Consider the following 23,825-nt stretch of genomic DNA (forward strand, 5'->3'; position numbering starts at 1 on the left):
TTATTGTTATATCACTTCAGGAAAAAATATTTTGATATTTTCCAAAAAGGTATTTTGAAACATGATGCGTGGAAAGCAGTAGAATTTCTTTTCCTTGATTCAATAACTCTTTTCTTTTCAGCTGTTATCTCACTGAATTGAAGCTGAGTGATTGGGTGACAAGTGTCATCCTACAGGTTCAAGTATGCTATAATTAGAAGAGAATGAAACATACTGAAAGTGAAACAGTAACTTTATTTTTGAGATTGTGAAATCTACAATTTTTACTGTCTCGTTTTCTCAAAACAATTTGATTGTCTAGTTTTTGTGTGGGAAGCACTTGGAAACAATGCCATATAAAATCTGCAAGGTTATAGTATCAAATTATCTAGTGATGTAGGGAAGAGAGTCTAGCACTTTTCTCTGATAAACTAGTTATTGCTGCTTCAGAGTGAAGGAAATATTGGGGTTCAATGGAAATGTACAACTTTCCCTTATATATATATGGTAATAAGATGCACATTTAATATTGTTTTTAAGTTGTTTTTAAATTGTTTTAAATTGTTTTTAAATTGTGTTAGTTTTTAGCCTGTTCGTGTAAGCTGCTCCGAGCCCCAGGGGAGTGGCGGCATATAAGTTTGAATAATAAATAAATAAATCTGGTTGCAAAAGCTCATTAGTGTGAAGAGTAACTATGTCTCTTACAGCAATAGTTTTGCTTTAAATATGTATTACAAATATTCACAAGTATGGTGAACTGAAAATGAGCCAGATTAATTTCAAAGGCTAATATGCCAAGAACCATTTCTTAAATTTTAACCCTTTATTTAAAAAGGACCTATTAATCTATCTTTCTTTGTCATTGATTCGGAGAGTACTTAGATCAGTGCCAGTCTCAAAATGCACTTCTATTTAAATTGTATTTTATTTAAATTGTATTACTTATTTATTACTGTACAGGGTATTGAATATTGGCCATTTTATGTCTGTGAGCCACCCTAAGTCCCCACGAGGAAATGGGGCAGGATATAATACAGTTTTGTTGTTGTTAATATACTATTTGTTGATATTTCTTTTTATCTTTATATATGTTAACATTATATAATTGCTTTCTGCAGTACATACTGACATCTTAGAACCACTTCCTTCACAATGAAATCTATGGAAGATCAAGTTGTACAAGAAGAACCAGGATACCAAGATGATGAGGTAAGGGTTCAAAGCTGATCAGCACTTGTTGTCATTGAGGATGCTTCTATCTATACTGAAGGCATAATGAAGTTTAGTAGTGGATTAAAACAAACTTGTTTCAATGTACAGCACCTACACAAACACCCCAGGAATCAGTTTGAGGCTAGAACAGTGGTCACAGTATTCGCTAAATGCGGATCAGAACTGAACCCAGGAACCTCAGTATCTGCGGTTGGAAGTGATCAGACAGCCACTGGAGAATGCATGTTTCCCCCATATTTGGCATCCCAAGAGTGGTTTATTGACTTTGCCCATTCATGCTATACATATTGTAAGTCCAGGCAACCAGAGGGTGATAAGAAGGACTTCCTAACAGATAGAGATTACCTGTCAGACAGCAAAATCCTTTCAATCCTTGGTCTAACCTTGGGGTGGAGATCCACATCTGTTTCAACCTCAATAGCAAAATAACCAAGCTTCTGGTTGTTGTTTTTTTTTCATATTCCCTCAGGAATCCTTTTTCCAGGATATTGATCTTTTACAGAAGCATGGAATAGTAAGTACATTCTAAAGTGTTTCTTTACTAATACTGTCTGTCTTGTAAAAGGATAGCCAGTCAAGATCCACAGTCAAATGTTTAAAATCTTTGATAACTTCAGACCTCTGGAAAGAGTGGTCTGTTTCTCCTTTGGCACCCTGCTGGATAGAAAGAAAGATATGGAGCAGAGAGAATGGTGCCAGAAAGAAAAAAAATATTGTGGCAGAAAGTGAGAAAAGGGTGACGCCGCTGCATACTGCAGGCATTTGTCCTAGGCACTGAAATATTTCTTCCTCTGACATATTCTCCTTCCACCCTGAATGTGTCTCTCCATGATCTCAACAGACAAAAAATAATAATTCTGTGTCACTGTTCTAATAAATTACAGATTGTATAGAGCCAATGTGGCATAGTAGTTTGAACCATGACAATGACTCTGGAGAACAGGGTCAAAATCCTAAATCAGCACTGAAAAACCCATTTTAGAAAAACCTAAATGTAAGGAAAAATAAAATTGTGACTGATTAATGTTCCAGGAATAACATCCACAGACATCAAGAGTTCAAATCATATTTTCTCTTTTCATAGAATGTGGCTGATATCAAAAAGTTAAAATCAGTGGGAATTTGTACAATCAAAGGGATTCAAATGACAACAAAACGAGCACTATGCAACGTGAAGGGACTTTCAGAGGCTAAAGTGGAGAAGATAAAAGAGGCTGCCAACAAGCTTATAGTAAGAAAGTTCTATTGCTCATAATGAAGATTATCATCAGTGGTCCTTTGGATGTTAAGAATGTATAATAGTTAATATGCTTAGCAAGCCATTGTAGATTAGAATTGTTGTGGTACTATGGGGTTGAATTTGGACTAGGACTGCGGATATGAAGGGTCTGTTCCTGGCGAGCATTTATGCTAACAGCCAGTGTTCCAGAATAAAGAACACACTCACCAGCTGAAGACAGCCACCAAGGTTTATTTTACGATCTATCCAGGAAGGATGCAAGTAAGGTTGGTGCCAAAAATGTACAGGCATAACATGCAATACAGAGACACGAGGTTTTATACATGTGTCCTGATTGGCTGGTGCTCTGGTGACGTTGCCGCCTCCAGGTGGGGATTCCTGGTAGAGGGAAGGAGATGGAAGGGGGTTGGCCTGAGGAGGGCCAATCAGTTGTTGGGGTGCGGCTCTCCTGGAGGGCAGCAAGCCCAGGAAAATCTATGTACATATCAGGAAATACAGAAGAGTCTCTGATTGGTTTAATTGTTTCACTCCATGGTGATGAGGAAGTATCCTGAGAAAGGCAAGGGTGAGGAGCCTTAGAACAAAAGATAATGATCTTCAATTAAGCCTTGGATGTTAAATAAAGGAATTTAATGATTGTATATATCTTGAGTTTTGGTTTCAGCGGACAGCTATCTCTCAGCCTAATAGAACAATCAGCTGAGCAATTATGAGCCTGTAATATCAGATCTAAAGTGGAAACTGCCTGCTGATCCCTACATGGACACAATTGATCTTGATTGCCACCTTTATCTAGGGTTTTTTCCCACCCCTAGATATCCAGGGAATTCCCCAGCAGAGTCAGCAAGGAGGTAATGACCCCTGTGGCTGACTCAGGCAGAAGTCATATTATTAATATATTAAATACATATAACGGTAAAATATACAAGATAGGTATAGATCTACAAGGTAAGATCCAGTTTATTGAAGGGTTGAAAAAGGATAGATTATTTAAGAGATTTGCTGCTGCAAATCCGATCTGCACATGCATTGATACATATCAATGCATGTCTGTGAACCATTAATAAAAAAGATATTAAAATGAAAAGGGGCTTTTTAAGGGAGGGTTGTGGCTGCTAGTTTGTCTGTCATATGTGCCCTTTGTTGGTGTGGCGGAGATTCAGTGGTGGAGGGGAGGGGAAAATTAATTTCATTCTGGTGCCCTTGGATAACTATAAAACACCAGAGTGGGGTGTGAGCACTCCGGGATGAAAAATAGTTGCAAAGGTCACTACACTTTCTCAGACTGTATATGTACAATCCTTACTTCAAATGTAAGGATTACTGAGTCCATACATAGTTCTCAATGGATAGAGAGCTAATTTACTTTAGAATAACAGGTAAACTGTAAACCAAGGCATCTGTTGTATAATTAGATGCATTGACAAAAAGCATACAGAACCTTGCCCAAAATTTCCACTTGATGGTAGTTCTGTTCCTTTTTACTTTAATAATATGTCACTATAGTTGTTGATATATTCCACGTGGAATATTTTATGGTTGGTAGAACTCTTTCCCATTTTGTTTTGATTTGTTTTGAAGCTAAAAACAGCTGTATCTCATGGCATGTTCACTTTGAAAACAAATACAGTTAATCATTAATTTTAAGATGTATATGGTAAACACACAAAGAAAAAAATTAATAATAAATTCATTGGTTCCGAAATTTGAAATGGTTTTCTGATTCGGTTGCAAATGTGAAGATTTATTTCATTGTCTTCTTAAAAAATATTATCAACCAAATTGTCAAGATTATCTGATTCTAAATCCATTAAGGTTGCAATCTCATGCTTGCAGTCAATGAGATTTACCTCTGAGTAAACATGATTGAAGAAAAGAGTAAGTTTTGATTTAAAGATCCAGCATTGTTGTCTTTTATTAATATGCAAAGGATTTTAAATTTCTTAAATAACAGTGTCTTCTCTTAGGATCCTAATCTGTTTCAACTGCTTTGTGTTCTACACAGGAACCAGGATTTCTAACTGCTTTTGAGTACAGTGAGAAACGGAAGATGGTATTTCATATCAGCACAGGAAGCCAAGAGTTTGAGTTAGTAAACAATAAATACTGTTTTCTATTTAACCTTCCCTGCACATGTTTTGTTGCTGCTCTGTTGGTTTTATTTTGCTTATAAGTTTCCAATAGGTAAGCACTTAGAGATACCATTGCCATATTGAATAGTCCCTAGTCAGTTAAGAAGTTAGAGTTTAAATTATTCTCCATGTGAATATTATGAAATTTATTTAAGGAATAGATGTAAAAGAAGATACTTTAAAAGCACATTTTATTGTGAACTAGAAAATGTCAACATGTACTGTTTCCTACATAGTACAAAAATAAACTCCAGCAAAGGATCACCGCCTTGTCGGGGCGCTGGAGCTTGAGCACCTCAATGATGTCATGAGCGAAACCGTGAAGGGACACCCAAGATGGGACGGTTGTGGCAGAGAGGTCAGACCAAGCGTGATCCCTGGGGAAGGCAATGGCAAACCACTCCAGTATCCTTGCCAAGAAAACTAAATGGACCAGTACAACCAGAGATATGTCGGTATGCCATTGGAAGATGGGACTCCCAGGTCGGAAGATGGCCAAAATGCTACTGGGGAGGAGCAGAGGATAAGTTCAATTAGCCCCAGATGTGATGACGCAGCTAGCTCAAAGCCGAAAGGAAGGCTAGCGGCCGACGGTACTGGAGGCGAACGACGAATCCGATGCTCTAAAGATCAACACACCATAGGAACCTGGAATGTAAGATCTATGAGCCAGGGCAAATTGGATGTTGTTATTGGTGAGATGTCAAGACTAAAGATAGACATTCTGGGGGTCAGCGAACTGAAATGGACTGGAATGGGCCACTTCACATCAGATGACCACCAGATCTACTACTGCGGACAAGAGGAACATCGAAGAAATGGAGTAGCCTTCATAATTAATAAGAAATTCGCTAAAGCGGTGCTTGGATACAACCCAAAAAATGACAGAATGATCTCAATTCGAGTGCAAGGAAAGCCTTTCAACATTACAGTGATCCAAATATATGCCCCAACCACAGCTGCTGAAGAAGCAGAAGTAGATCAGTTCTATGAGGATCTGCAGGACCTACTGGATAATACACCAAAAAGAGACATTATTTTCATTACAGGAGACTGGAATGCCAAGGTGGGAAGTCAAATGACAACTGGGATCACAGGCAAGCATGGTCTGGGAGAACAAAATGAAGCGGGACGCAGGCTGATAGAATTCTGCCAGGAAAACACGCTGTGTATAACGAATACTCTCTTCCAACAACCTAAAAGACGGCTTTACACATGGACCTCTCCAGACGGTCAACACCGAAATCAGATTGACTACATCCTTTGCAGCCAAAGGTGGCAGACATCCATCCAGTCGGTGAAAACAAGACCTGGGGCTGACTGTAGCTCAGATCACGAACTTCTTATTGCCCAATTTAGAATAAAACTAAAGAGATCAGGGAAAATACACAGACCAGTTAGATATGATCTCACTAACATTCCTAGCGAATATACAGTGGAAGTGAAGAACAGATTTGAAGGACTAGATTTAGTAAACAGAGTCCCAGAAGAACTATGGACAGAAGTCCGCGACATTGTTCAGGAGGCAGCAACAAAGTACGTTCCAAAGAAAAAGAAAACCAAGAAGGCAAAATGGTTGTCTGCTGAGACACTGGAAGTAGCCCAAGAAAGGAGGAAAGCAAAAGGAAACAGTGATAAGGGGAGATATGCCCAGTTAAATGCGCAATTCCAGAGGTTAGCCAGAAGAGATAAGGAACTATTTTTAAATAAGCAATGCATGGAAGTGGAAGAAGACAACAGAATAGGAAGGACAAGAGACCTCTTCCAGAAAATTAGAAACATTGGAGGTAAATTTCAGGCAAAAATTGGTATGATAAGAAACAAAGATGGCAGGGACCTAACAGAAGCTGAAGAGATCAAGAGAAGGTGGCGAGACTATACGGAAGATCTGTATAGGAAGGATAATAATATTGAGGATAGTTTTGACGGTGTGGTGAATGAATTAGAACCAGACATCCTGAGGAGTGAGGTTGAATGGGCCTTAAGAAGCATTGCTAACAACAAGGCAGCAGGAGACGACGGGATCCCAGCTGAACTGTTTAAAATCTTAAAAGATGATGCTGTCAAGGTGATGCATGCCATTTGCCAGCAAATATGGAAAACACAAGAATGGCCATCAGACTGGAAAAAATCAACTTATATCCCCATACCAAAAAAGGGAAATGCGAAAGACTGCTCAAACTTCCGTACAGTGGCCCTTATTTCTCATGCCAGTAAGGTAATGCTCAAGATCCTGCAAGGAAGACTCCAGCAATACATGGAGCGAGAGTTGCCAGATGTTCAAGCTGGGTTTAGAAAAGGCAGAGGAACGAGAGACCAAATTGCCAATATCCGCTGGATAATGGAGAAAGGCAGGGAGTTTCAGAAAAACATCTACTTCTGCTTCATTGACTATTCTAAAGCCTTTGACTGTGTGGATCATAATAAATTGTGGCAAGTTCTTAGTGGGATGGGCATCCCAAGCCACCTTGTCTCTCTCCTGAGGAATCTGTACAAGGACCAAGTAGCAACAGTAAGAACTGACCACGGAACAACAGACTGGTTCAAGATTGGGAAAGGCGTACGGCAAGGCTGCATCCTCTCACCCAACCTTTTTAACTTGTATGCAGAACACATCATGCGATGTGCGGGGCTGGATGAATGCAAAGCTGGGGTGAAAATTGCTGGAAGAAACATTAACAACCTCAGATATGCAGATGACACCACTCTGATGGCCGAAAGCGAGGAGGAGCTGAGGAGCCTTCTAATCAAGGTGAAAGAAGAAAGCGCAAAAGCCGGGTTGCAGCTAAACGTCAAGAAAACCAAGATTATGGCAACAAGAATGATTGACAACTGGAAAATAGAGGGAGAAACCGTGGAGGCCGTGACAGACTTTGTATTTCTAGGTGCAAAGATTACTGCAGATGCAGACTGTGGCCAGGAAATCAGAAGACGCTTACTTCTTGGGAGGAGAGCAATGTCCAATCTCAATAAAATAGTAAAGAGTAGAGACATCAGACTGGCAACAAAGATCCGCCTAGTCAAAGCCATGGTATTCCCTGTAGTAACCTATGGATGTGAGAGCTGGACCTTAGGGAAGGCTGAGCGAAGGAAGATCGATGCTTTTGAGCTGTGGTGTTGGAGGAAAGTGCTGAGAGTGCCTTGGACTGCGAGAAGATCCAACCAGTCCATCCTCCAGGAAATAAAGCCCGACTGCTCACTGGAGGGAAAGATACTAGAGACAAAGTTGAAGTACTTTGGTCACATCATGAGGAGACAGGAAAGCCTAGAGAAGACAATTATGCTGGGGAAAGTGGAAGGCAAAAGGAAGAGGGGCCGACCAAGGGCAAGATGGATGGATGGCATCCTTGAAGTGACTGGACTGACCTTGAAGGAGCTGGGGGTGGTGACGGCCGACAGGGAGCTCTGGCGTGGGCTGGTCCATGAGGTCACGAAGAGTCGGAGACGACTGAACGAATGAACAACAACAAAAATAAAATGCAGTCTTTCCACATAGGTAGATAATATATAAAACAAAATAAATAATAATTTCACATTGCTTTCTTTGCTTCATAGTCTTATTTTACTAACCTTTTCTTTCTCCCATCTTCTAGTAAGCTTCTGGGAGGTGGGATTGAAAGCATGGCAATCACAGAAGCCTTTGGAGGTGAGTCTGGGTGCATGGGTTTACTGTGCTTGACTTTATTGGCTTGTTTCTCTCTCTGCAATGTCCTTTTTGGCATTTCTGTTGGATTATACCAGTTTATGTCTTGGAGTGGCTGACACAAGTGTTTATGTGATTACTTTAAATGAAAGTTCATTTTAAGTCGTGTCCTAAGGATCTTCTAACACCAGCCCCTTCTCTAACACAAGGAGCCCATTTTTTTCTACTTGGAATTGCACTGAGAAAACAAAAATACATTTTGGTACAATGCCAACTTAATGGTGTTGGTTATTGTGTTTACTTTCCCACAGTCTGGTCATTCTTAATCACATCTTTCCTCTTGTGATTGATAACAGCTAGGTAAGGTTTGCAAACATTACATTGGCCTATACACATTTTGGTGCCTCCAATATTAGACCTGTTTCTGGCTATACTTGACTTCCTGATTCTAAAAATGGCAAAGTTTTCCTCTATCAGCTCTAATTTTTGAGATATGCCATCTACCAGTCTTCATCTGCTTGCCCATAGAGAATACTGATTATAATATCTAAGAAACTAGAGCTGATGCAGTTGATCCAATACAATTTTCTGAATCAGAGCCCCCAGTAGCCCCAGGAACAGGCCAAAATCCAAGACGCTGTCGTATCTTTATTTTGAATTATAATAGGACATCCTTGTAAATGTGGTGTCTGTGAACTGTATTATAATATCTCTTCTTGGATGACATTGCAAGATCTGGTGTGTGTGTGTTAAAGCTCTGTTGAGTTAATCATTTCATCTTATTGCCTCTGCACACACCTGTAGACCTTCTATGGCATGGGCTTTGTGATGAAAGATTTAAAAATTGTGTTAATGGTTGGAAATATTAAGGTGAGCATCTTTAGTACTAAAATGTATTTCTGTTTTTGACTTTTTTATTAGAATTCCGAACAGGCAAAACACAGCTCTCCCATACTCTCTGTGGTATGTATGTAACAATCCAATGAAAGACAAGAGGTAGTCCCTCGATTGCTGAAGGATATTTATTTATTTACAGTATTTCTATCCCGCCTTTCTCAGCCCGAAGGTGACTCAAGGCGGTTTACAAAAGGGCAGCAATTTGATGCCATAACAATCTTAAAAAATACCTGTTTGAAACAGCATGTTTTCCCCATTTTAACACTTTGCACTAGCATTTGTATTGTGAGTAAACCCTGGAAAGTAAGGTAAAAGGTAAAGGTAGTCCCCTGACATTAAGTCCAGTCATGTCTGACTCTGGGGTGTGGTGCTCATCTCCATTTCTAAGCTGAAGAGCCAGCGTTGTCCGTAGACACCTCCAAGGTCATGTGGCTGGCATGACTGCATGGAGCGCCGTTACCTTCCCGCTGGAGCGGTACCTATTGATCTACTCACATTTGCATGTTTTCGAACTGCTAGGTTGGCAGAAGCTAGGGCTGACAGCGGAAGCTCACGCTGCTCCCCGGAATCGAACCTGCGACCTTTCGATCAACAAGCTCAGCAGCTCAGTGCTTTAACCCACTGCGCCACCGGGGGCTCCTTTTCTGGAAAATAAACACAGGTGTAATTTGCAAATCTCATCAGTGGGTTACATGTACCTGTGGAATTATTGCATTTCCCTTTACATCTAGTTTGACTCTGAGAATTGTTTTATCTATATATCTCTTATACTGGCAGTATACATAATTATGATTTCTTGACTGCAAGTTACCAGGCTTTTAGATTTGTCATTTAATATTATGCATTATATAGTGACAGCCCAACTTCCAGGAGCGGATTATACTGGTGGGAAAATTATCTTCATTGACACAGAAAACACTTTGTATCCTTTCTCTTAAGATATTGTATTCTAACAGAATGTTTTGGAAGAGTTTCCTAATGTTAATAATACAACAAGAAGTATGAACTGTATAGGCAGTTCCAGAAGTTACAAACAAGATAGGGTCTGCAGATTTGTTCTTAAATTGAATTTGTATGTAAGTCGGAACAGGTACATTTTTAATTGTAACTCCAGATAGAAACACACATATACACATTCATACATACACACCAGCTTTGGATAGCAAAAGGAAGAGTTAAGACCCCTGTAGTATTTGTTTTGCTGTCTAGGCCCCTATTCAGACGATTTCACCTTACTTTCTGTCCCTGTGACCACTGGATTTTGAAAAAATTGGCTTGTTGTAGAAAGAAGTATTGGTGAAAAAGTGTCAGTAGAAACACCTTCCAGAAGTGATATTCCCTTCCAAAGGGTAGATTTCTCACAGTTCCTGTTGTCTCACTCCCGTTCTTAACTATGAGTCGGATGTTTGTAATGTGGGGACTGCCTATAGTGAAAAAAACAGAGCTATTTTTTTTATTAAAGCTGACATTTATTGAGCAGACTGTGCCAAACAAGTAATTGGTTTTTATTAAATAATTTATGTTATTTTATGTTATTTGATGTTATTTTTATTATTTGCATGTGTGTATTGGATCTTCACTTTTATATTTCAGAAACTAGTTTGTAAAGATATTCCTTAACTAGAAAACATTCCAGTCGTCCAGACCGTCTTCGTGATATTGCTGATCGCTTCAATGCAGATCATGATGCAGTTCTTGACAATGTCCTGTATGCACGGGCATATACTAGTAAGACTACAATTCAGCTCGAACTGGAAATCCTCTCGAATTATGAGATTAACTAATTGTCATAAATATAGAAATGCAAGGAGAAACAAAAACAAAAACAGCCACTTTTCTCCTTGCATTTTGTATTGCGATCAAGTTCATGGTAATGCATTCTCATTTATTCCACATGTATAGTATTATTTTACTGGAAATTCCAATAATCAATGTACTAAACAGAGGCTGGATGGCCATCTGTCAGGGGTGATTTGAATGCAATATTCCTGCTTCTTGGCAGGGGGTTGGACTGGATGGGCCATGAGGTCTCTTCCAACTCTTTGATTCTATGATTCTAAATAAAAGTAAATTCTATTGTATTATTTTAAAGACCTACATTTAAAATTAAACTATAAGCGTTATTTACATTTGGAAGACCCACAGTATATTTTTCCTCACAAAGAGGAAAAACATTGTGCTTCTAAGTTCTTTCCATTGAATGCATATCAAAGCACCCAACAAGCCGTGGGCTTTATCTGCAGCATAAAGAGTACAGTTACCCTAGGAAAGAAAAGGAGTTAAATAATCTATAGTTACAGATATAAGATTAATTTTAATTTTTTGTCAAGGCATACATTATATTATTTTTCATTTTTCTATTGCAGAGAAGCTGTTTTGAATACTTGAGTAGGATTTAAAAAATATCTTAACTATGATATTTTGTGGAGATAACCTTGAATATAACATTATTACAGATCTCAGGTGAAATTCTGCAGCAGTTACAGGCAATTGTACTAAAAGAGTTTTTATAATAAAAGGAAAATGAATAGTCTATTATTTTAATGTGATTTAGGTGTGAATTTTATTAGTATATACAACTCTTCTTACTGGTTGGATATTTAGATTCTCTTAAAATGTGAAATTTTAGATAGGAAATAGTGGGCTCAAAGCGTTTTATAGGCTTGGATACAAAAATCTTGACCAGGGCAAAATAAAGCTACCATGAGGCAACTAGAATATAGCTCTATTTGCAGATAAATTATATTGGTGTTCTTTCTTACAACTTCAACTTTGGTTGCAAACTGCTTTCCCTGTTTTTAATATTCTTCCATGGCACAAGGTGAGCATCAGATGGAATTGCTTGACTTCGTTGCTGCCAAATTCCACGAAGAACCTGGCATCTTCAAACTATTGGTATTTTTGATGTTCCTGTTAGCTATTTGCTCTACTTCCTTAACATATATATTGCGTGTTTTGAAACTAACTTTTTACAAATCTTTCTCACACAATTATTGCTGCAGGTTATTGATTCCATTATGGCCCTGTTCCGCGTGGACTTCAGTGGTCGTGGGGAACTGGCTGAAAGGCAACAGAAACTGGCTCAGATGCTATCAAGGCTTCAGAAAATATCAGAAGGTAGACGAAACATTACAGACAATAAGATGTTGCTGATTCCCTTCATAAAAAGCGAGTTTTTATGTAATTCATTCAAACTTTCAAAAGTTACAATATAATTATCAAACAATTTACCAGAACAGTTGTGAGAAATTCATATTCAGATCTCCATGTTACTAGAAAACATTGGATAAGGACATCTCCACATGGGAAAAAATATCTGGGAGTCTCAGATTTTGTTCCTGCAGAAGCCTATTTTATTTTGAAAATCTACAAGATGTTTTCCTCAGTCCAAACAACTTCCTGTGCATTGAAATACATGTCATTTGCACTTCCTAAGTCTGGTATACTCCCCAGTAATTTTGAAATGAAAATGGTTTTAATACTTGCATCTGTATTCCTGTTGTCTTAGAAGCAGTAAAGATGGTTTCCTTCAAGTAAACACATTGATTGTTTTTAGGGCACAGATGCAACAGATTAAGCAAAGGCGAGGAAAATTTTGTCACTAGAATAAAATGTCCCTAGTGCTTAACTCGTTTAATATTTGTAAAACAATATAGCATGGTGGCTATAATTTAAGATATGCAAATGAGGTCATATTACTAGCAGAAAATAACAAAGAATGGAAAAAATTACTGCTCAGTGTCAAGGAATCAAGTGCAAAGGCAGGTTTATGCCTGAAAATTAACGAAGCAAAAACAATGGTCACAGATTATTTCCATAACTTTAATATATACGATGTAGGCATTATAAATAGTTCTGATATTTAATAGTTTTAAATTGCTCTTCTTTCTGTTTCAGACCATTATGCTATTTGTTAGGAATGGTTTAGAAAGGGCTTTATCCTGCTTTGTGTCATTAAAAAAAGCTTTCTAGCTTCTAGTTCTCAACCATATTATACTTTGGGAAAGTTGTTGTTTTGAAAGTCAGCACATGTTAAAGAAATAAATAATCTTCAAGACATTGTTCAAAGCTCATTGTTAGGGAAATGAGATAAAATGCAATATATTTACATTAAAATGTATTAGGGAAAATCGAATAAAATATAGCAGCTGACTGAAAAGTCTTGATAGAACTAAAAGATATCCGCCTGCAGAATTTTCCACTGGCATGGAATCTTACATAATCACGTTTTCTGAATGTTTCTGTTTCTGGGGAGATAACTGTGTTCAATGTTCATCAGTTGGTGTAAAAATTGTGTTGTTGCTCCTTAAATTTTAAAAAGTCTTTATCTTATATGAACTTCTATTGCTTGCAGCCCACTTCATAGGGTACATGGTGACGTAAATGTTGCACTGCTACCAAGCTGAAAAAGATTCCCAGTGGGAATTCTATTTAAGTTAGTTTTCTTTCTTCATGCCTATTCTTTTCCTTTGGTCTTTATTCTTGTAGAATACAATGTGGCTGTCTTTGTGACAAACCAGATGACTGCTGACCCAGGAGCAACTATGACGTAAGCATTTTCCTGATGGTATTACGAACCACAAAAATAAAAACTAAAGTAGTCTTGGAATGATGTTTAGATAGCTATTTATGAGGCAGATTCACCTGAAAGAAAAGATAAAAGATAAAGGAAAAAGATACCCAGAAAAGGTGGAATTCTGGAAGAACGGGTTGACAAAGCATAATAACAAAAAATCACATGAAAGAATTAAAATAAGAAAAATGTGAAAAATTATGTGGCTACACAGCAAACTCAAGGAGGAAGTGAAAGCAAAAACAAGTATGTATATAGAATGAGAGGAGGGGTGAATCACCTAAGGAAGAGTACAAATGTGTAGCCCAAGCTGGAATAGTAAAAGTGAAAGTGAAAGAAGCTGTGTTTCCCCCCCCCCCCCCAAAATAAAATAAATTATGTATCATTTTCTTATGTATATTTGAGGTCTTTTGTTTTAATAATGGTGGTGATTTTTAAAAGAATTCTTCATTAATAACAAATATTTATGTGGAATATGTGGATTAAAAGGCCTGCATAGTTTATGCATTCTCATTTGTGAAGTGGACAGGAATCCATTGATAGTCTGCCATCCCAAGTATCATGTCATAATGACAGAATCCAGCCTCCCCAAAACATCAGCCATCACAGGTTGAATATGGATTTTCCCCACGTTTAAATTACTTATAGCTTCTTCACTATGGCTGGAATGCCACAGGCAGTTTGGCTGCAGTCTGACCACTGTTGCTTTCAAGAATGCTTGAACTCAGTCTTTGGATCTATGTCACCTGGGATTTTTTGCATCAGGTTCCAGCTAAATCAGAAAATTACCAGGTATAAGTGATATGGTGTAAGATATGTAATGTGTATGTAGATCAGGAAAGGATCTTGCCCATAAATCAAAATCAACTGCATTAACAATTCACATTCAGTTGGTTTGCTTGTTTATTTAATTCAGCTTTCAGGCAGACCCTAAGAAGCCAATTGGAGGCCACATCCTTGCTCATGCTTCCACAACCAGGATTAGTTTAAGGAAGGGCAGAGGAGAGCTGCGTATTGCCAAGATATATGACAGGTAATGTAGAGTATGAATAAACTGATAAGAGTTCCTGCTACAGAATACCTGATTATTGTGACTAGTGTCTAATTCTGCTTTGGAAAGGGTGGAAAAAATAAACTTCAATAAATTAAGTACAGTATTGCATTTTGGAATTAAGATTTACATTTCAAATAATAGGAAAAAGTAATTTCTGACTTTTTTCACTCCCTCAAAAGATCAGTGTTTATAATTTGAAGTTATCACTAATGAGCTAAGGCTTTACCTTATCAAGAAATATAATGTGTTGTTTAGTATTCAGATTTACTGAACATGGACACTTCTAGATAAAGTATCTACAGGAAGACTGCTGTCTGTCATTCATATTTAGGTTGGGATCTTAATGATGCTGTCACTGTCATCCTGACATACCTTCCTGGTGATGCATCTGCCATCTGAACCCCCATTCGTAACTATGGGAAAACTGAAAGAGCAGACTAGTAGGCATGGATTGCATGAGCATGCATGACCATTATGGTGGTCTGAACATGTGCTACTGAGGCATATAGGGAAGTTGTTGCTGGGAAAGCCAGATGGCATATTGGTGAAACCACTTCTTTATTTGTTGCTTGCTGTGAATTTCCATTTGTGAGCCATAATATAGTGTCTTGAGAACAGGGTCAGTACATTTGTTGGAAACAATGACCTGTGAAGGCGAGGATAGATGACGCATTGGACACAGCCTAATTCTAAAGTAAATGTGTTGATTCTGACAATAAAGCAGAGCAATCTCCTTGCTATTAAGCAGAAGGCAAGGATACCTCTATCAGTCTCTTGAGTAATTAACATTAATATCTACTTAATGGAACTAATTTCCATGGAATTAGTTATTATCCACTCAAACACCAAAATTAGCTATTTAACTATGCACTTGATTCTTTTAAAAACCTTGAGTGCAATTACAGAGTTACACAAATATCACATATTTTGAAAATAATGTGTAGATTTCATTACTGATTTGATTAGGATGGGATGGTGCCAGCATTGAATATCAATTAGTACCAGATATGTGAAAGAGTCTAGCTTTCTAGCTTGAAGGCTGATGTTAATGATATATGAACATATTGTATGCCCCAACATTTGAAAAGTCCACTACAATTTCTCCTGCTAGAATAATACCAAAAAATGTATAGCACTTGATTATTATCTGTGCATTAGAATCATAGAATCATTGAGTTGGAAGAGACCTTGTGGGCCATCCAGTCCAACCCCCTGCCAAGAAGCAAGAAAATCGCATTCAAAGCACCCCCGACAGATGGCTATATCCAGCCTCTGCTTAAAAGCCTCCAAAGAAGGGGCCTCTATCACGCTCCATGGCAGAGAGTTCCATTGCTGAACAGATCTCACAGTCAGGAAATGCTTCCTAATGTTCAGGTGGAATTACTACTGCTACTATAGAACATGGCTTCTTAAACTTTTCTACTTGTGATGTCTGAGAAATGTTTATCTGGCCCTAAAATCAAACATTTACTGATAATAAAACAGTATTTGCAGGACTTGCTAAACAGGCTGATTTTCCCTTTTTATGAGGTATAGTTGAAGTGTCTTCTGCAGCACCCTCAGTAAACATTGCACAACAACTTCGTGTAAATGTCTAAAACAGCCACTAGGTGACATCAGGAAACCTTTACTGTTGCCAATTTTTTTTCTGAAGCCCAAGTTTGAGTTAAGGGGACACATTTGCAGTCTGAAGGGCTCAAATCCCTGTTCAACCTTCAAAGAAAGAAAAAGACAAACAGTCTGAAGAAATTAGATTTGCCATAAGTTGGAAATTACTTGAAGCACAAAACAACAACAATACTACTAGTGTTGTTGAAGACTACACTGGGTTGCTGTGAGTTTTCCGGGCTGTATATCCCAGAACATGGCTTCTGGAACATGGCCACACAGCCTGGAAAACTCACAGCAACCCAATATTACTAGTGTTGCTGTTTTATGCCTTTTTCCTAGTTTGGGATTCAAAGCGGTTTAGAACAGATTAAAAAGAATAATTAAAATACAAATAATATAAATGTTAAAAGACGATAAACTATCATAAAATAAAAACCAGTTAAAAACTTAAATCATTGGGGAAAATCAGCACAACAAAAATAACGGAAAGTTGAGCATATTGTTTATTCAAAACAAACCTTGTTTGCTTAGTCCTTAAAGTCCTGTTGGAACAGAAAGGTCTTCACCTGTCTGTGCAATGGAATTAGGGAGGATACTAGTCTATCTTCCTTAGGAAGGAAGTTTCAGAGCTTGGAGGAAACCACCAAGAACACCCACCAGCTGTAACTGTGGCCCCATCTACACTACATTATATGGTTAGTGTAGATGTGGCTTCCAAGGGTGATGGGACAGAGAGAGAGACCTCCCTAGTAGATCTCAAAACACTGGTATGTTCATAAGGGAGAATGCAGTTCTCCAAATAATCAAGACCAGAGATCTAAAGTTCTATGTGTGTATAGATGGTGATTAAATAGTGATGGGTTGCTGTGAGTTTTCCGGGCTGTATGGCCATGTTCCAGAAGCATTCTCTCCTGACATTTCGCCTACATCTATAGCAGGCATCCTCAGAGGTTGTGAGGATGTCTGCCATAGATGTGGGTGAAACATCAGGAGAGAATGCTTCTGGAAGCTGGCCATACAGTCCAGAAAACTCACAGCAACCCAGTGATTCCAATCATGAAATCTTTTGACAACACATGAAGTAGTGATTGTTTTGTTCAGAAGCAAAGTAAGACAAAAAGGATAATTGTAAAATAAGGATTATGTCTACCATGTTCAATTTTACAATACATTCAGTAAAAAAAATCTTCTTAAGCATTTTTACTCATGTTTGAGCAAAATTTAAATACTATCCATCTGTAAGACTTTAGTTCAATTTTTCTAAACATCACACCTACATCCATACTGAAATTGGAATCAATTTGTTTTTTTTCCCTCAGCCCTGAAATGCCTGAAAATGAAGCCACATTTGCAATAACGGCTGGAGGAATTGGAGATGCCAAAGAGTAGACAGGTTGTTGTGGTGAACAGCTGAGGCACTTCATTGGTTCAGCATTCATTGTATCAAATTCAGATTTCCACATTCAATTTTTAAAATCTGGTTGCTGGGGGCTTTGTGGGTTTTTTAAAAAATTGGCAACAAGTAGCTTGGCAGAGGTAAGGTGCCAAGACATACTAATCACAGGTTAAGAGTCACCTAGTTGTCTTGAAAATGAAGACTTACCAACAAACCGCAAAATATATGAAATGATTTTTTAAGATATTTGACCCTGGTTATTACTGGATACTGGGTTTTTTTCTTCTTAAAACAATATTTAATTTAAACAACCTACCTTAATCTAAGGACCCTTGTATATTGTTGCAGTTTTTCTCTATATACATGAAAAATAGAAAATAAACATCTTGGAATGTTACTGAAAATGAACTCATATTAGTTTACTATCATTTTAAGAATTGTACTTTGTATCCATAGTTTCCAGATCAACCAGAGTTGTATTGGAAAATGGAAATTGTTTGTGCAGGAGGAATGGTAGTCTTTATAAAGTTTTTAAAATTACACGAGTCTTGAAAGATTTATTTTGTTGAAAATTAAATGACTGTATTTCTGCTTTTAATAAATACTAACAGTTGCCAGATTTTCCGTCTGTGAAAAGCCTTAAGCTACAAAATCTCATCCACCATGATATTCTATATGTTTGTCTCTAAAGACTGTTACTTGAAGGTGATGCTGAGTACCTCCAAACCCAGAAGAAGGGTTTAGCTATTAGTAAATGCACATGCCAGGTATCATGTTCTGCCTGTTCCCTTTTCTTCCTCTGGTGCAGTTTTAACAAGATTACGGCTATTTGCTTCCAATTTAAAGTAACTGCAACATATCCTTTTGTCCAAGCTTGGGCAATGTGTGAAGCTTGCTGAGTGGTTAGCACTAGTAGAGAAGGCTATAAGGACCCTGTAAAGTGTAAAACTATAAATCCAGGATTCTATACTACTAAGCTATAGAGGTTAAAGTTGTGACAAACTGCATCAATTTCACATTAATTGCATTAATTCAAATCATCACCCAAAGAGTGATGATTTGAATTCCAGCTTCCTCAGTTTTAACTGTCCCAAACATTACACAGGTTATCCTTTATGGCAAAATATGTGTCTTCGTTGGCTGGCTTGTATAAAAAAGGTTTCTCCACGGCTTGATGAACCAAACATGGCACACATACCCTTCATTAGCCAACTTAAAATAATTGAAGGGTTTGAACTATTAAAAAACCTACTCCTTTTGAGCCCAGAGGGAAAGAAAAGGAACAAAGCTGTTGCTAGGTGACATGTGTATGAGGGGAAGGGAGGAAGAAAAGGAGAGAAGGAAGAAAGTACCGGGAAAACTAGGAATCTCCACAGGCTTTTGGAAGCATGACCCTTTCGGAAATTAATTGGTTTTCACACTGTTTGGAAAGGCATGACCTTGTTAGAGATTATAACCTTTTTGTAAAGTATGATCTTCCTGAGAAGAGTTAAAAATATGCTTGAATCAGTCTTCTCCCTAGTAGTAAATATACACTAGTATTTATGCAAGGCAATTTAGGCTTCCTAGCTGTTAGGCTGATATACCTGGTTCTCTCTCTGAACTGTTAGGAACAAAGATATGCCAATGCATCAATATAGCAGCTCATCGGAAGTGTTATTTTCAATAGCCCAAAAATATATCTACTTTCCCATAAAATATATTGCTTTTAAATCATACTTTCAAGAGACCAAAAAATAAAGTAGTCTTTGTTAAAAGTTAACATATTTTATTTACTTACAAACTTCATGTATTTAGCATACAGGTACATTGCTTATTGGTTTCATGTTAACTGAATTATATTTAAAACTGTACTATACTGTACATCTGCTGCAAACAGACTCATATATTAATTGACACCTCACTTCAGCATACTATCTACACTCCTGCTCTAACTGACATTTACTGTCTCAACTAACTTCTAACTCCCAACTGACTCGACGTTGTACCCCAGATAGAGTTCACCTTGCCATTAGCACAAACCAGAAATCCAAAAGCAGTAGTAAAATACCAGTCGGATGAGAGCACATATAAAAAGGGGAAAATCCCCCAAAGGAGTAAGAAAGGCAAAATCCAACAGATAATCAGAAAAGGTAGTCAATATATAAAAACCCAACCAAGCTGGTGAGGAGTAAAACACTTCAAAGGCAATAATCCAAATGGTACAGGAAAACAAGAATCATAATATAAACATGAATCCAGAAAAACCATGGCTATAAGAACTTAAAACATGAATCAAAACACCCAGGAACCTGAACTGGAAACATGACTTGACATCCTTACTATTAAGCAGCGTTGCCTGATCTGAACTCTCAATGAGACACTATCTAATTTAAGAGCTGCAAAACATGAAGGCATTTTTGACCTTGAGGTTCTGGCTTGTGAAACTTTGCCTGTGCATCTTTCTCAATTATTCTTTTGGATTTCCCGCACCTGATGTTTTTTTCCCTTAAGTTCCAGCCTGATATCCCTGTCTAACTCAACTGTTCTCTTGGATGAGCTATCTTGGTCTGCTAGGTCTTTATCAGGAGTTGCTATGCTCCTTGTGGGTGAAAGGTCTTCTCCCTGTCTGCTGGACTCCAAAACAGTTCCACTTTCAAACTCATTCACCACTCCCTCAGGCTCTGAAACCCCAATCCCCTCACCACAACACTCAAGCCTCAACTGACTTCTGACTTCTCAACTGTGGTGTTCCACAGGGTTCAGTCTTGTCCCTCATGTTGTTTAACATCTACATGAATGTGCTAGGTGAGATCATCTGGAGTTTTGGAGTTCAATGCCATCTGTACGCAGATGATGTCCAACTGCACTCCTTTCCACCAGATGCTAAGGAGGCTGCCCAGGTCGTGAACCAATGCCTAGCTGCTGTGACAGTCTGGATGAGGGCGAAAAATTTGAAGTTGAATCCAGACAAGACAGAGGTCCTCCTGGTCATTTGCAAGGATGGGGTTACATTCCCTCTGAAGGCGCAGGTTCGCAGCTTGGGAGTTCTCCTGGACTCATTGCTGAGCCTGGAGCTTCAGGTTTCGACGGTGACTAGGGGGGCTTTCGTACAATTAAAACTTGTGTGGCAGTTGCACCCATACCTTGGAAAGTCAGACTTGGCTATGGTGGTCCACGCTCTCTTTACATCCAGGATAGACTACTGCAATGCACTCTACATGGGGTTGCCTTTGAAGACTATTTGGAAGCTTCAAATAGTCCAACAAGAGGCAGCCAGGTTAATAACTTGGCACACAACTCCCATGTTACGTCAGCTCCACTGGCTGCCTGTTTGCTACCGGGCACAATTCAAAGTGCTGGCTTTGGCCTACAAAGCCCTAAACACCCTGGTCCAGTTTACCAGTCTGAATGCATCTCCCTTTATGAACCAACATGAAGACTAAGATCTTCTGGGGAGGCCCCGCTCTTGGTCCTGCCTCTGTCACAGGCGTGTTTGGCGGGGATGAGAGAGAAGGCCTTCTCAGTTATTGCCACCCGGCTATGGAATTCCCTTCCTGATGAGATTAGATCAGCCCCCTCTCTTCTGTCCTTCAGAAAGATGCTAAAGACCTGGTTGTAGGACCAAGCCTTTGGGGCAGTGCAATGATGCAACAATAGGGAACTTCACTGACCAGGGCCAGCATGGTGTCTCGAGACGGTTTTGAACAGCTGATTTAAAAGTAGATATGAATGATTTTAATGTTTGTGTATATTTATAGTTATTTTATGTCCCGGCATGGAATATTTGCTGTTGAGTCCCCTTCAGGGTGAGAAGGGTAGAATACAAATGTTTCAAAGAATAATAATAATTCTAACTGACTTAACTGACTCCAACAGACTTCTGATTCAAACGCATTCTGAAATGGAGTCCCACTCTGAACACTCTAAGAACAGGGTCACGTGATCTCTAGTCCCTCCCACAACCTCTAACAACATAGAGTTAAGGGCAAAACTGCATACCAATATATACATACAATATAGCCAGCAATCTCAATTATATACAAAAACAAATATCTAGTGTAGGAAACTGGTAGGAGATTGCTATTTTCAACATGTAGTGGGGGAAGGATAACAGAATAGAAAAAAGGTATAAGAGAGGAGAGGAAAGTATGAGAAAGGAAGGAAGGAAGAAAGGAATGAAAGAAGGGCGGGAAGAAAGAAAAAAGTGAAGAGAAAGGAAAAAAGGAAGAGGGGAGGGGAGGATAGTAAAGAAAGGAAGAGAAGAAAGAAGCATGAGGGGGAAAAAAGGAAGAGCAAGCAAATAAAAGCGAAGATGTATGAGAAAAAGCAAGAGAAGAAGGAAAGGGAGATGGACAAGGCATATGAGGCAAAAGGAAGAAGAAAAGAAAAAGCCACAAAGAAAATGCAAATATATATGGGAGTATGTTGTCAAAGGCTTTGATGGCCGGAATCACTGGTTTGCTATGAATTTTCTGGGCAGTACAGCCCTGTTCCAGAAGCATTTTCTCTTGATGTTTCGCCCACATCTATGGCAGGCACTATTTATTTATTTTAATTATTTTGAATGTTTTTACCCTGCCCTTCTCAACCTCAACTCAGGGCAGCTTCCAACTGGCAACAATTCGATGCCGCATAATAAAATACAAAACACCAATAATTATAATAGTTAAAAGCATAAAAACATAAAACATTAAAACAATATACTTAGAGTCCACTGAGTTATTACCAGTCTGGTGGTCATTTAACTAGCTGTATACTATGATTGAGTACTCTGTTTAACTTATCCATAATCCATTTCCAAGCCATTGTCAACATTGTCAATTGTCATTTCTGCTTAATTACCCGAAGGCTTGGTCCCACATCCACGTTTTTATCTTCTTTCTAAAGGTGAGGAGGGATGATGATGACCTAATTTCCCCGGGGAGTGAATTCCACAGGCGGGGGGCCACCACCGAGAAGGCCCTGTCCCTCATCTCCACCAAACGTGTTTGAGACAGAGGCGGGGCCGAGAGCAGAGCCTGCCCAGAAGATCTTAAACTCCAAGGTGGGATGTAGGAGATACTTTCGGACAGGTACGCTGGACCAGAGCTGTATATTGTTTTGAGGATGTGTACCTCACAATCTCTGAGGATACCTAGAATAATAGAATCATACAGTTGGAAGAGACCTCATGGGCCATCCAGTCCAACCCCCTGCCAAGAAGCAGGAATATTGCATTCAAAGCACCCCCCAACTGATGGCCATCCAGCCTGTTTAAAAGCCTCCAAAGATGAGGGCAAAATGTCAGGAGAGAATGCTTCCAGAAAATTGCCATACAGCCCGGAAAACTCACAGCAATCCAATATACACAAGTAGGTTTTTTTAATTTCAGAAATTGATTGTGAAAAAAGCATTTTATTGCCATTGTTATTAGCATTATTAAAGAATCAGTCGTAGAAATAAAAAAAAACTTTACTTCAGCTGCGGATGAACTATACAAAAACCAAGTCTGAGTTCCTTAGAAACAAGGAGAAACCAGTCATCCTGGCTACAGACACAAATATATAACTCGGCTGCTTTTTCTGGGATTGTTTCACTGATTGATGTATCAAAGCACATTAATAGCTAGACAGAAGTGAACTTAAATGTACAGACTTTCTGTATTTTTGAAGGGCCAAACAGAGAAAGCTGGGGGTGAAGTCTCCATATCTTCCTTTGTGGCCTAAGTCTAAGAGAACAGTTCATTGTTCCACAAAGCCGGTCCCGCCTCTTGCCTGTCCAGTTGGAAGTTAGTATTCTTTAAACAAAAATACGCTACAGAGAGTGCGGAGTTGTGCTCCTTCCCAGCAGTTCCTACGCCGGAAACTAGTTTCTTTACGCTAAAACCGGCACAGGGAGCTTACGCAGATTGCGGAGGCGGTTGTGTTTCTTCCGGGGTTCGATGATTCGAGAATAGGCAGAAAGGTGGCGTTAGCCTGGACTTTGTCAGCGTATCTTAGGGGCAACTTGGCGAAAGTGCCGTTGAATGCGCAATTAGCGCACAATTGGCTATTCAGAGACGCGCTTTACGCAAGAGTGGGCTGGGCTGATAACGTAAAGTGAGGCG

At 38.8% G+C, this 23,825-nt stretch overlaps 1 protein-coding gene across 2 annotated transcripts; it reads left to right on the forward strand.

Moving 5' to 3' along the window:
* On the forward strand, positions 1 to 18,377 carry DMC1 (DNA meiotic recombinase 1). Of its 2 annotated transcripts, XM_060777048.2 has the most exons (13): positions 1 to 1,188; positions 1,682 to 1,726; positions 2,297 to 2,443; positions 4,458 to 4,540; positions 8,178 to 8,230; positions 9,149 to 9,190; positions 9,977 to 10,046; positions 10,761 to 10,852; positions 11,946 to 12,019; positions 12,127 to 12,241; positions 13,613 to 13,673; positions 14,614 to 14,730; positions 17,682 to 18,377. In XM_060777048.2, the coding sequence occupies exons 1-13, from the start codon at positions 1,132 to 1,134 to the stop codon at positions 17,749 to 17,751; spliced, it is 1,026 nt and encodes a 341-aa protein (XP_060633031.1). In that variant the 5' UTR covers positions 1 to 1,131; the 3' UTR covers positions 17,752 to 18,377. The 2 variants fall into 2 exon arrangements, with proteins under 2 accessions (XP_060633031.1, XP_060633032.1); XM_060777049.2 differs by lacking the exon at positions 14,614 to 14,730.
* Positions 18,378 to 23,825: the final 5,448 nt, after the last annotated feature.

Source organism: Anolis sagrei, chromosome 5, assembly GCF_037176765.1.
Source record: "Anolis sagrei isolate rAnoSag1 chromosome 5, rAnoSag1.mat, whole genome shotgun sequence".
Classification (NCBI taxonomy): domain Eukaryota; kingdom Metazoa; phylum Chordata; class Lepidosauria; order Squamata; family Dactyloidae; genus Anolis; species Anolis sagrei.